Source organism: Balearica regulorum, chromosome 5 (genome assembly GCF_011004875.1).
Source record: "Balearica regulorum gibbericeps isolate bBalReg1 chromosome 5, bBalReg1.pri, whole genome shotgun sequence".
In the NCBI taxonomy this organism is placed as follows: domain Eukaryota; kingdom Metazoa; phylum Chordata; class Aves; order Gruiformes; family Gruidae; genus Balearica; species Balearica regulorum.
In genome coordinates, this window is record NC_046188.1 from 40,000,432 (window position 1) to 40,013,951 (window position 13,520).

Below are 13,520 nucleotides of genomic sequence, written 5' to 3' on the forward strand. Positions count from 1 at the left end.
TTTTTTTTTTCCTATTCTGTCTTTCTAAAACAGTTTCCCAGCCCAATGTACTTCAGTGCAGCTAAGCCCCAAGTTGTCTTCTCCTGACAGATACCGTGAGTTTGAAAGGGTGGTAAGTGACTTGTAATTAGGTGGGAATTACAACTATGTCTATCCCACCTGTTCATTCTCACCATCACTGAGGCTGGACCCTTTCAAGTTATGGCACAGAAGAGCATGCAAAGGAACAAAAGAGAGATTTGCATTCTCTTACTTATCATATAGATAAAAGGCACTGATGGTGATTTTGATCTGGTACAGCCTAGCTGCCAGGTGCCTAAGCGCACACTGAAAGCTGGCTTCGGCAATCGTTGTATAGGCTGAATCCAGATAAGCTGTGCTTGCATAAGAAACAACAGCAAGACATGCCTTTTGCATCTGTTCTGATGAAACATGCATCCGGGTGACAGGTCACAGCTACAGCACTTAGCTGAAAATTTTTTGTATATTATTGCACCCCCTCCCTGCTCTGCAATGCCCAGACCTGTGTCAGTTCCACCGTCTCTGAAGTCTCTTCCCTTGGACTGCTGCTGGGGATGATTTGGGAGCTCAGATCACACAGCAACATCCAAAGACACTTGGCGATCTCATAAGGATGCTGCACCATGACTTCTTGTGACCTTGGAAGCAGGTATAAACAGAGCTTTAGGGCTCTCAGCTTAATAGACCCAGATACACTATGGAGGAAGGAAACACAGAAATAAAAGCTCATGCCGAGCTTTTTCCCACTCCATGAGCACGGGACACTTCCTCTTTGATGGTGCTCCTTTACCTGTCTAACTGGGAACGGGAAACATAAATTTGTTTCCCTTACAAGTGTGAAATTTCTAGCAAATAGACCAGTAGGACTGAGCTCCAAGTAATATAGATTTGACCCCCATGCTCTTCTGTTTCATTTGGCATGAGGCTGCCCACTCAAATTTTTACTAGTTTTAGGTATAGATGCAACATGTTGTATCTCAGCCAAAATTATCAAGTTTGACACGTTGCTCATGGCTCTTACTAAAAAATCACTAATGGACTCATAACACAATGGTGTTTCAGCATCACCAAAGATGTGCTGCTGCTCCCTGGGGAGAGGTCCGCTTTCCAAGCGATTTAAGATGTCTTTATAAAGACATGCCCTTATATAAGAACCCTTTATATTAGCTGGATTCCTTCTATGACAGACCCACAAATGTGTTTCTACTTTTAATTGTTAAAGGATGAAATGGAATCTTGACAAATAACTTTTAAACCATAAAGCATGTGAAGAGGCAATATTTCTCATATCTGCATTACTAATAATAACTGAGATAATTAAGATTAGAATATTTTTAATTATTTATTGTGCTTGTATACTTCCTGAAGGCTTCTCAATATTAAAAAAAAAAACCAGGCAAGGGAATGACACTTTTTTGTCTACAGTCAGCAGCTATGAATCCAAATTCAAATCCATGTCCAAATTCACTTTAAATATGAGGCACTAACATTCAGTTTATGACTGGGACCCATCTCTGCTTGTCAGTTTTATATGTAATCATCTCATAGTGCTGCAAAACAAATTCCAACACAGGAGCAGTGCAGAACACAGCCAAACAACCAAGATTCTTGTGACAGGAGAAGCATGCGAGATCCTGAGTTCATTTTGAGCATCACAGTGTAGCACAATGGTTTGATAACATTTTGACAGTAGAATGACACAACTATCAACAGATTCACTGCTCTGCCACAGGACAAAAGCTGCTAGGCTTAGAGACAAGTTGTAAAATCCAGCCCTGCTGTCAGGGCATGGGGGTCTCCTTTACCTGGATTTCTTGTATAGTGTCTTCCTCTTTAGTGTCCGTTTTTTTCTCTATTCCCTCTCCACGCAGCAAGGCTTCCAGAGTTGTACTTTCTGAGGTGAACCCATCTTTCTTCAGAGGCAGATCAACTTCTGAAAAACAAAACACACTGACTGTATGTGTCTCCCCCTGACAGCTGACAAGCAGAAGGACAGAGATGACAAGCAGAAGACTGACAGACTTTCAAGCTTGTTTCCTTCTTGAAGAAGAGTTCTTCACGTTCTTCTTTTAACCACTAAGGATCTCCATATAGGATTCATTTCTATCTTACTGAAAACCTGGTATCTTTTCAATCGCTCTGTTTGCTTACAGGAAAAAATGGCTGGGCATATCGTATCAGGAGGAAATAAATGGGGAAAAAATTCCTTCTCCTTTATGTAAACTCCCTATGCTTCAAATAAAGAACAAACCCAGGGCTAAGATACTGAAATAACAAATATGAAGATCTGATCTCCTGAAGTAGAAAAGTAGCTTAGTACTATTTAGCACCTGGCATGGTTTCTACAGCAGAGTTTCAAGGAGCATTCTCCTACACCAGGGCATGTTCCACACATGGGGAAGCAGAAATCTAGTGTGTGGGGTCAGTGCTGAGAACTTAAACTGAAAAAACAAAGGGAAGCATCTTGAATTTTCATGTAATATTGACTAGATAAAATCTTCAGTTTGTTTTAAATGGGCCTACACCAATGAAGAAACACCAGTCAGCCCAGCTATGAGTGCAGGATCTAGCCCGGAAAACAGGACGACCCCCAGCCGCTGCAGGAAGAGCCGCAGGCTGGCTCGGGGCAGGCCTGGGACGGAGCCGGCTTATGAGGAAGCTTGATACAACTTGCCATATGAGTGAAGGAACAGAGTCTTATTCCCTTTCCGAATGCTGCCACTAGGTTATGAGGCAGTGCAGCAGATGGGCAAATACAGCATGTTAATTTTAGCAAAATGTTAAAATACACCTGGGGAAGAATTCAGTTTTAACTTGTAGATCCTGGCCTCTACCCCCCTCATGCAGGGGTTCATTCAGAGCAACCCCATGGCAGGGAAACAGCGTGAATGTCTCTTTACTTGATAACGCCAAGGTGTGGATTTCTCAAGTACTCCCTCCCTTCTAAAATGAATTCCTTCCTCTAGGCCAACAGATTTATAAAGTAATAACGTACAGGAGCAACGCTCACAAATCAGCATCTGGTGTCCTTATTTCACAGCTCTGTCCACTTCTCATCTGTTTGTTAGGACTGTGTTGTGTTCCCCAGTCTACCTGAAGCTCCCTGCATTTCTATGACCATGAGTTGTTAACTCTGCAGGGCAGAAATTCATGTGTTTATAAAGTTCCAAATCACTCCTGCAATCCAAATAATGAATGAACACTTCCACCTTGGACAGTAAAGTATAATCTGTTTCTTGGGGGCAATTGCGTCCCAGGAATATATTTGTTCTATATACAAAAAACTCTAAGCCAGCAAGTGATTCAGAGTCCCCGATCAGTGCTTCCCCAACATGCTTGCTCAAGTCTTCTGAAGTGAGAGAGCATTGCTCAGCCAATAACCACAGAAAATCCAGCAAAAATTCCAGCAAAAGCTATTCTATTCATGGGGGGAAAGGCTGAGTACAAACCATGCAGAAAACCCAAACCACTGAGATTTTCAAAGGAAACTCCCAGGACAACCCACACAATGGGATGGGGTCAACTGTGAATTGATCCCCCTTCTCATCACAAGGAGGTCTATTCAATCAGGCCTCTGTTTTCAGCATTAAGCTCTGCGCAGCCACGCCATTATGCCACCTTCCCCAACTTCTCCCTTACTTGAGCTATAAAAAAGGCAGGGAAGTCAACAGAGAATCATACAGATTGAATTTCCCTGTATGAACGCCTAGTACCTCCCTCCAGATGCTAAATCCAGACATTTCAATAGAAAGAAGGGATTTTAGACTTGATTTATGTCCAAATCCCGACGCTTGAATCTAAAGCCACTAAGGAACCTCCATAATCATCTCTGGCTGTGGGCTTGACTTGGTTTCAGAGTCCCGTGCTTAGGTGCAAAAGGGCATTTGCTCTGTATTTAGAACCTTGTGGGACTGCAAAACCCAAGGGGTCATCATACATTCAGCAAGAGAAGAAGCTTCAAGCAAGCTCAAGGGCATGGGAAACAAACATGTCTTCACTCTGACGTGCTATGCCTGTCTCTGGATACCGATACGTTCAGCAAACGAATGCATTAGAAAAGGGAATGAGCAAGGAAGGGGTGAGGGATAAGTAGAACGTATATGAAAGTAAAACTGCTTCCTGTTTGTTCCGGAGGTATTAAACATTAAGTCAGAGGGAAAGGTAGACTTTAAGGTCCAAAACTGGCAGCTGTCTTTAATAGACATATTTGTTTTGTGTGGCGCTGCTACTTCCCACCAGCAACACTCCAGGAGACTTTTCATCCAAAACTCTCAGAGCATTTTTTAATTATTAAATTTAACATCCCACTGACAAGGCAGTGTGAGGTAACACTTTTAGTCCCAGTTTACTGATGGGGAGATCAAGTCACTGAGAAGTTAAGTTAGCAAGCAGGAAATCTGGTGAAAAGAAACTCCGGGCAGCTGCCTCCCATCTGCCCGCTAAGCTGACTGCTATTCAACTCCTTCATTTTCTTCTCCGCTGGTAGCTTCTAGGAGTCCATTTTCACTCCTAAGTAGCTCTAGAAAGTGGGAAATGGCAGACACTATCCTATCTGGAATGTAAAGTTTACGGTATAAAAACCTACAAGGGCCCAAAGACAACCTCTTAGTAATGAATTAAATCTTTGTAACTAATTCAATCCTTCCTGGAAGATGGCTAGTCTGTAAAGGATACAGTAATGAAGACAGGAAATTACGTTTCCAAACCACTCTTTCCTATTTAACTCTCCAGGATTTTCCCACAAGAGCTAGAAAAGTCTATTTTTCCGTTAGGCCGGTACCCTAAAGAAAACCGAGAAGCCAACTCAGTGCCTGAAATGCAGTTTTCATGTGAGAGATCAAGGCTTCCCCCAGACCATGGGAACTGTTGTTTGGAAGCTAGGTGGGGTCCCTACCACCCACCGTCCTCCTTGTGAAGGCACCAGCTGGTGTTAGAAGCTTCAAACAAGGGCAGAGGGAGACTCTTCTAGGACTGAGAAATTAAGCTGGGACCCCATGCTTGCCTCTGTTTGCTTTGATATTTGTTGTGCTATACTATGCAATCACATCGGATGCTGCAGAAGAAAGTATAAAAGTCTTTCGGGAGAGAAATGCAAAGAAAATAATCTACCCTAATATTACATTTCATCCTGATCTCGAACAGGTCAGTGCTGAAGGACAATGCAGTTTCACTTCCAGTTATCCTAAATCTGGGTCTTCTGGAAACACAGAGAATAGCCCAGCCCTTTCTGAATTTTGATACACTTTTGCTCTCCGTGTTTTCCCACCTGAGTGAGTTCAACAGTTAAACTATGTTTTGAAAGAAGGAGTGTTTCACTTTATTACTTGCCTGCTTGTTCTTGCTATGACACAGGGAAAATAGAAGTTCCTGACCAAACTTTTTTGTCATTTCTTTTTATTCCTCTCCTTTTGAGGATAAACTTTCACAATATTTTCTGTTACTCTGCCATGGGAAGTTTTCCATACAACTTTGTCCTGTCAGACCTCTCTGAAGTTCCTTCAATAATCTTCCCAAAATGGACTGATATGGCACCTGATGTTTTCAGATGAAGCCACATTCCTCATTTAAAGAAACGCATTACAATACTCTTTATATTACCCCTCAGGCGGTGTCCCGTGTCTTAGCAGTGTCCAAGCTGCATACTAAGCAGAATTAGGAACCTTATAACAGGGACAAGAACTTCAGTAAGTGAAGTTTTCAACACACAGGTGACAAATTTACATGTCCATCCCGCCAGCCATTCACGAAGCACATTCAGATCTCCCCAGGAAGGCCCGCACAGATCTCCCTGCCCACGATGGCTCTAAAAAACTTTGTTCTATGTGCAAATCTTTGAGGTTTACAAGGCACTCCCTCTCTCCAGCTTGTTCATGACTATATTACACAGCACGGGACCAAACACCAAACCTTGATGCACCAGCCATTAGCCTTTTTCTATAATGAAAGCTCTTTGTTTTGTTTTGGTCTTTGTTTCATTTTTTATTCTAAAAGTTTTCATCCAAGACAATGCTTTGTTTCTCTTTGGAGGCCTCATACATACCAAAGGTCTTCAGAAAGTCTAAGTGAATTGTCAACCCTCTTATCTATTAGTCCTTCACATATCATGTAAACAATTTTAAGAAAGTAATGAGATGTGCTCTTCCTTGATAGGGGGGGAAAAAAAAAAAAAAAAAAAAGTAGTCAGAACCTCCTATATCATCATTTCCCAGGTGCTTTACTGCTTATACCTAATTACCCTTTCAATCAATTTCTCAAATGTTCATGTAGAATTTATGGGTCTTTAAATCCTTGAATCACATCCAAATCCTTTTTAAATATAGGTAATAACATTTGCTAGCCGCTAATTGTTCTGAATTCTTTCTATTGTAACGCCTAGTTTGTATCACAAGCTCTCCTTCAGACATTGCAATTTCAGAGAACATAATCTTTATTACAAGTAATAACTACTAGTAAAAGCACTATAACTAAAAGCTTACTCTTTTATATAAAATTTTTAAGACGGTTTGTAGATAAATTTCCTTTTGGTTAATATTGCAAATGCAATAGCATCTGGCTAGTGTAGGAGACATAGGCAATAACCAGAACCATACAAAATGGAAGTGTCAAATCAACAAAAATCATCAATGAAAAATAAAATGTTATTTAAGAATTCTTCCTGTTTTAATAAACCATGGTATTGTTAGTGCACAGCTAAATATTGTGCATATATTATAATTCAAATATGTGTGTGTGCATATAATTAAAATTTATGTTTCTTAACTTGGCCGAGCCCCTTTCATAGCGATTAAATTAACGTGGTTATTTCTGCTTACCAGCTCAGTGCAGCAACCTCTCTATTTACGAAGGTCCTTAGACTGCAGTGGTAGAATCTGAACGAGTACCCATGCCAGCATCATGCCTGTATCTGTTTTCTATTGAACTGCTGCCTCCAAAAGAAGCACATTTTCACAAATCCTACAAAATGGTGGGCTTTTTCAAGTTTTGATTCGCCAAAATAGCTGCAAATTCCTGTCCTTTAATATGCTACATTTGGTTTACAACGCATTGGGAGCTAAGCAACTTTTCAGTGTCTCTTTGAAACATAAATTAAAAACAACCATCCCTTTTTCTATACAGTGCAATGTATTTGTTTTACAATGGATCATTTCCATCTCCACAGTAGCAGCTGCCACCCAAGCCATCATCTCTGTGCACTCGTAAGCAGCTCCATTTCCAGTTCTAATTGGGAACAGAGATACTTATTGGGTGAGTTCCAGCATGATCTATCACGCCAGAGACAGCTACTATGCAAACCAAAGCAACCCAGCTTCCAAAAACCCTCTTAGACAAACACCGACTTTGCACATAGATTCTTGCGTTTTTGTTTCTTGGTGCTGGTTTTTTGGAACATAAAATGTGCCAGAGGAAACTATATATTAAGCGTCCATAAAGTGCTGTTTAAGATGGATAAATCCAAGGATATTACCTTAATAACCACTACCTCTTTAAAATCATATAGGTGGTCTAAAAAAGCCACCTAATTCACAGCAAACAGAACTACTGCTGAGTGAATGCAGTCACTAAGCTCATTAAGAGGATGTGGCAGGATGTGTCTGAAAGTGCAGTGCAGTGGCTCAGCAAGCAATTAAATCCCATGACAGTTTAAAATGAGAATCTATCAGTGTCACAAGAGTGTGAAGCCTCAGCATCTCTGCTGTTCCCACCCCCAGCGTTTTATTTATGATGGCGTATTGGGAACATGGGAAGTCAAAAAGATTATAATGAAATATGCCATATAAAAACCAGATTAAGCCTGCTCTTCTTTGGGGAAATATGCAGAGAGAGAAGCTGTCTGTTAGCTGTCGAGTTTGCAAAAGATACCATCTTTTGGGATGGTGCTCTCTGCCAGCAGACAGAGTGCCCCAGGGGAAATGGTGGTGAAAAACCCAGACAAGCAGCATCCATCCATCCATCATACGCTCATCTCCACATCTCCAAGGCACAAATATAGCGTTAGAGTGCAAAGGGTGGGGGCAGGGGGGATGGAATCCCTTAAGAAAGAAAGAGGAGACAATGCCTTATGTGAATAACTGGATTTTGTAGCTTTTCTGTGCGTGCACAACCAGACTCTCCTTAGCTTGCTTGCTTGTTATGTTCATGGCCAGTACAGTGATTTGTTACTGTCCTTGGAATGGATGCATTCACAGCAGTGACCAGAACCAGGTATACTAAGGGCAGGGCTCCACAAGCTTTTTTTTTTGTAAGCATGCCTCTGCCAGCACAGTGCAGCACAGATGTTCACTCCTCCTGCAGATCTGGATCTTCAAAACCCTTCTTTCACTGCACCGTCTCCTGCTACCCCAGGGGCTGATGCTCATGGTATTGCTGTTAGGCTTTAATCCTGACCTTCCACAGTCCCTGCTAGCCCAGCCTGTTCTGCCAACACTGCTGCAGTTCCGCACCCATCTGTAGCAAACTTGGCGGTGCCAGTTCTACACTTACAACCATCTCCAACCCTAGTCCACAGGACCTCCTGCCAGCCCAGCCCTGGGTCTCCCCTGAGACCAGACTACTGATAACACAGACTCTCACAATGAGTCCATAAAGACAAACAAATGCCCCTAGAGACTAGTAAACATCAAATTCACTTTATTTTTAATCCAAGCCAGACACAATAAAGCCATGTCTGTACTGGAGATTGTAAGGCTACTCCAGTAATTCTTTGTCTCCCCCACCAATTCCACCCTCAAGCCTCACGTATATTATTGCACTCTCAAGGTAAACAGGGTCATGGTTTACAAGAATCCAGTCAAAGAGAATGATAAACCAGTTTTAGAAGCAAGACTACTTGAAAACAAGAGAGTATTTGTTTCCTCAGAACAAATCATTTTGTGTGGAAAGAATAGTTTGGAGAACTATCTGCCATTAAGTGAAAACTCCTCTTCAGGCTGGGCCCATGGGATCCTATAAAGCTCCGAAATGAATCCTAATGAACACTTGTTGCAAATTTTAGGCACTACTGAGGTTTGCTCTAGGAAGCACCGGGAGACTGAAAAAACCTAATGTCTCCCTAGCACCTCTTCCTGCAAAGTCACTAGTATCGTGATAAGGTTGGGGGGCAGCAGGAGGAGAAAGTGAAGGTATGGAAGAAGACAGAGGAAGCTATGATATGGGGGGACTGTACACTTTCACTCTTCAGCCTGGGCGTAAACTGCAGAAGAATCAGAGGATAACTTTGAATTTTAAGACCAGGATCCAATGGAAAGCTTCCATCAGCCCCTAGCTAAAATACGTCCCAGGAGGCTACAACACAACAGGAGGGAGAAATAAGGCTGCAGGAAACAGCAGAGGCCCTCAAACATAAGGTTAAGCATTGTTTAGTTTAACCCATCATCAGAATGTGGACTTTACAAGCAGCTGTATTTCTTTGGCAGACTAGAATGCCTCTATAAAATCTCTCAATAAAAAAAAACAGCCCTCCTGTCGGTTGTCTCTTGGAAGTTCTTTACAGATTTATTCCTCAGCACAGATATAAATCATTGTCACATATAATATACTGTACCTGCTTCTCAAAGACTGCCAAATTACAATATCAGGCTAAATGCTGGATCAGGTAACTACCCTCAGGGCTCAAATCATAAAGGAATATCTCCATTCAATAACATTATTCTAGCACTCATTTGTGTTCTGGTTACTCTTGCATTTGCGTTCTAGATGGGCTCACACTGCACCAGAGCTTTTGCAGCATCAGAAAACACTATAGGCAATACTGAGGGACAGAAGCTGGGTAAGTCCTACCATTTAGAGAAAATTCCTGAGTACAAAGACTATTCCTTTGGGCTTTGCATCACCCTAACAGAGCTTCTGGCCTCTTTGGAATAGGAGAATAATTCGACCTATCTATCTGCAAGCGGTCATATACATACTCTCACACAGATGGATGGGCCTTTTGACCCATCAGAAGAACCAGAATCTGATTATTGTCCAGTAACCAGACAGCTATCAGCAAACACCAGTCACCCCCCCACTGCCCACTCTGCAAATGGTAACAGGGAGTGGACCTCCACTGCAATCAACTGTACTATTTCTATATGTGACAGCACTGAATACAACCACTCATACCAAATGCAAACTCATACATAAATCATGCGTAAAACCAGCCATGCTGTAACCTTGCTGCAAATTCTGTGAGATTCTGCATAGCTTCTCCTCTTCCTTATCGAGGACAGTGGAGGGGATACCTTTAGTAACAGATAAATCTCTGTAATGCAGTTATCTCTCAAATGCAGTGCACAAGCATCCCAATTAATTCAGTACGGGCCTAGCAGAGCCGGCACTAAGCCAGAGCTGATAAACCTGCCAAAGCCAAGCTGAGTCCTGCAATGATTCTTGGGAGCCTGCTCTGCGCTTTCTTGTGCTCCAGACCGAGGGGGGTTATTTGCTTGAGTGCGGTGCTCAGCTCTGGCTGCCTCCACACGCGCACATGATGTGGCATGATGTGGCAACTCCCTTAATGAGGCCCTTCTAAAACCCAAAGCGCTGGGGAGCAGGCAGAGACACCCAGTCAGCTCTGAAGGCATCAGCAAAGATGCAGCAGGGCTTATTAGCACTGCTCAGCCAGATTACAGGTGTCCCAGTCCTGATCCTTCATCTCCGTCTGCAAAGCTCCCACTTGCGGGAAGATGGTGCTCTGCAACCCAGGCAGACCACATTCGCGTAGCGCGGTGTCTGAAGAAGTTGGCCGCGCCAAAGCAGACCTGGCTCAATAAATACCAAACCTGCATAAACGACTGAAGAACAGAAAGGCCACAGCAAAGTGGCGATGATTTTAGGATGGGATAGCGAACAATTATCCTAGAGGCTGCCCTTGGTATGGCTGCTGTCTCACCATGTGGTTTTGGGCCAAATTCTAACAAAGGTACCCTCTGCTTTTCCACCGTCTGTCAAATGGAGATAGTCTTCATCTATCCTCTGGGATTTGGTAGGGCTTGTTTAATATTCATAAGTATTCAGGTATTCAGTAAAATGCACCAAAAATGCAAGGTGTTCTTACAGGTTCTCACAAAGCCAGGTTTAAATACATTTTTTTTTCCAGCCAAGAAAAACCTTGAAAAAGCAAGACTATTTCCACAGATACCAGATTTCAATGGCCAATTCACAAATTCCAAGGAATGAGTATAATATTTACTCATATGGTAAGATGCATCTGACCCATGAAGCTATATAATTGAAAAATGTTATTATAAGAAGGAAGGCTTGTAATAGAAAATTGGCATGAGATGCTAGTAGGTATCCTTTCAGAAATGGGAAAGAACAAAGCGAATCATCTACTGAGATGCTCAGATCTCTTGCCACAAAAAGGCAAGAAATTCCAAGAGGCCTATAAAGCGTTTAGACAAAAAGGTGAACTCTAGAATTAATAACAGAATGGTAAACAGGAAGATTAATGGCACCAGAGAAAATGCAGATGGTGAAGCCCAGCCTGCAGGCTCAGCAAGACTCTGAACAGGGAGGGGGAAAAAGGCAAGGTGTAAACAAGGTGACCTTCAAAGCCACGGGAATGCCTGCCAACAGGCCAGCCAGAGGGCATCCCGAGACACAGATGTGCCATCTGGGGTAGGCTGTCTCATGACAACATGAACAAGATTTGTCTTCTGCAAAATTTGCAGGGAGGCAAAATGGGTAACGGCAGAAAATATGACCATTCATTCAAAAGGGGCACAATTAAATGCACAGGTTGGAAAAGGATGCTCTCTGTTTTGTAAAGAAAATATGACAGAATTCCCTGAATATCCCTACTCAGAAAGGTCTCGTGCCCACTTATAAGGCCCGTACATGCAAGGTGTGAGGGAGGATAAACTGATTTTCATTAAACAAATGTTTTCCTTGAGGGTTTATACTTTAGGTTTATTGTTTAAAAAAAAAAAAAAATCCCTCAGCACAAACTGCAAAGCAGCCCTTTAAACCCATGATGGTATAAATTTTCCCCACCTTGGCATAAGTCTATTCACTCCAGATGGCACATTTGGGTTGGAAGCAGGTAAAGATTCCTCAGACATCTCTGTGTCCAATATCTGCTTTTACAGATTTCCCTTTCTCCATCTCAGTGCTTAGTTGGGCCTTGAATCTCCTAATAAGCTTCGTGTATGCCTGGGAGATCTCAGTTCTTTGCCTACAGCAAAAAGTAGGAGAGAGAAATCTCCCACCACAGTTCTGCAGGGGATCCTGGCTCTTTCAGACTTGATGTTTAGATCATTGAGGTCAACCAGGAAAATTAAAAAGTAAATGCAATCACATGGTTTTTTAAATACATCAATCAAACACCACAGTGGAGCAGTGCTAAGGGAAGCAATGCTATCTCGAAATAAGCCTTCTACAAAATAAGTCAAACATGTTCTGCTATGATATCCAGAGGCAAGAATTTTAGGGGAAAACAGAATAAGCAACCACATTACAGCTCACCGTGGAAAAAAGCAGACCCTAGCCATGGGAGTCCAGTAGGGAGTGAATTCACACACCTCTTTTCCTTCCAGCTTGGCTCAAAGTACATCAAATCTGAGTATTTCAGGCAAAACTGGCCCATCTGAGTTCTGTGCTGAAATCGGTTAATTCTGTGCTAAGTGTACAAGCAGACGTATCTGAATGTTTTTATTCTGATGGGCTGCATACCAACTGCAATGAGGATACCGGCATGATCTCCAGTTTCACAGTAGGAATCACAAGTGCTGGATGGGCTCAGGCAGCTTGTGCAAAGCCTCTGCAGCCCCAGCACTGTTGCATCACTCAGGCTTAACTCAAGCGAGCTTGCGATTGCTGACAGGAGCTGCCATCATGGCTCTGGACATCAGTACATACCTTTCTCCAGAAAGCCCCATCGTGTGGCTCTGTTGATTGCTTTTTGAATAGAATAGGAATGGAGAGATGGAGTACACACCTGAAAACACTAAAGTGGTATTGAGGAAGGAATCAGGAAGACCACAAGAGAAAAACTGCAAGATGGAGGAAAGCTATTTTATTCCTTCTCCTTGCCTACTGCAGCTTAACTATGGCAGGCTTGTTCTGAAAACTGCCACAGCAAAGTCTGAAAAATGGAAGCTCTGGGCCTTGAATTATGTCTTTTCAATATCTCTCTCCTTTCTCCTCTCTGCTGTAAACTCCTAGATCCTGAAAATATACATTCTGGGCCCTTTCCTCACCTTACAAAACACAGTGAAAATAGATGATAATGGTGAAGAGGGAGAGATAGCTATGCAAGGGGAAAACAAAGTGAAATAGAGAATAGTTGCTCTTCTCTCCTTTCCCCCTGCTCAGCTTTCATTTCCTTTTGTTCATCTAACGTTGAGCCAAACTAAGCCAAAGGAGCTGCCGTGCTGGGCTACAAGATTGATGGCTGCAGGCAGACTCCACAGTGAAGAGACGGATGACTGGTCATTTCCCCCGATGCACTGAGAAACATCCATCCTTGCAGCCATGCTGAGCCCATTCGTGCTCCTTTTGAAAAGAGAGATAAACACGGGCAG

General features: G+C 42.5%; 1 protein-coding gene across 5 annotated transcripts in view; it reads right to left on the bottom strand.

Moving 5' to 3' along the window:
* LOC104643212 (zinc finger protein DPF3) overlaps window positions 1-13,520 on the bottom strand; it is a 168,580-nt gene that overhangs the window by 62,062 nt on the left and 92,998 nt on the right. For all 5 annotated transcript variants that reach the window (XR_012835701.1, XR_012835702.1, XM_075754300.1 and 2 more), the window contains exon 4: window positions 1,827-1,954. Coding sequence is in view for 3 of the 5 variants with exons in the window: in XM_075754300.1 (XP_075610415.1) it covers window positions 1,827-1,954 (128 nt within the window). In the remaining 2 variants the exon portion in view is untranslated. The remainder of the gene's footprint in view (window positions 1-1,826; window positions 1,955-13,520) is intronic.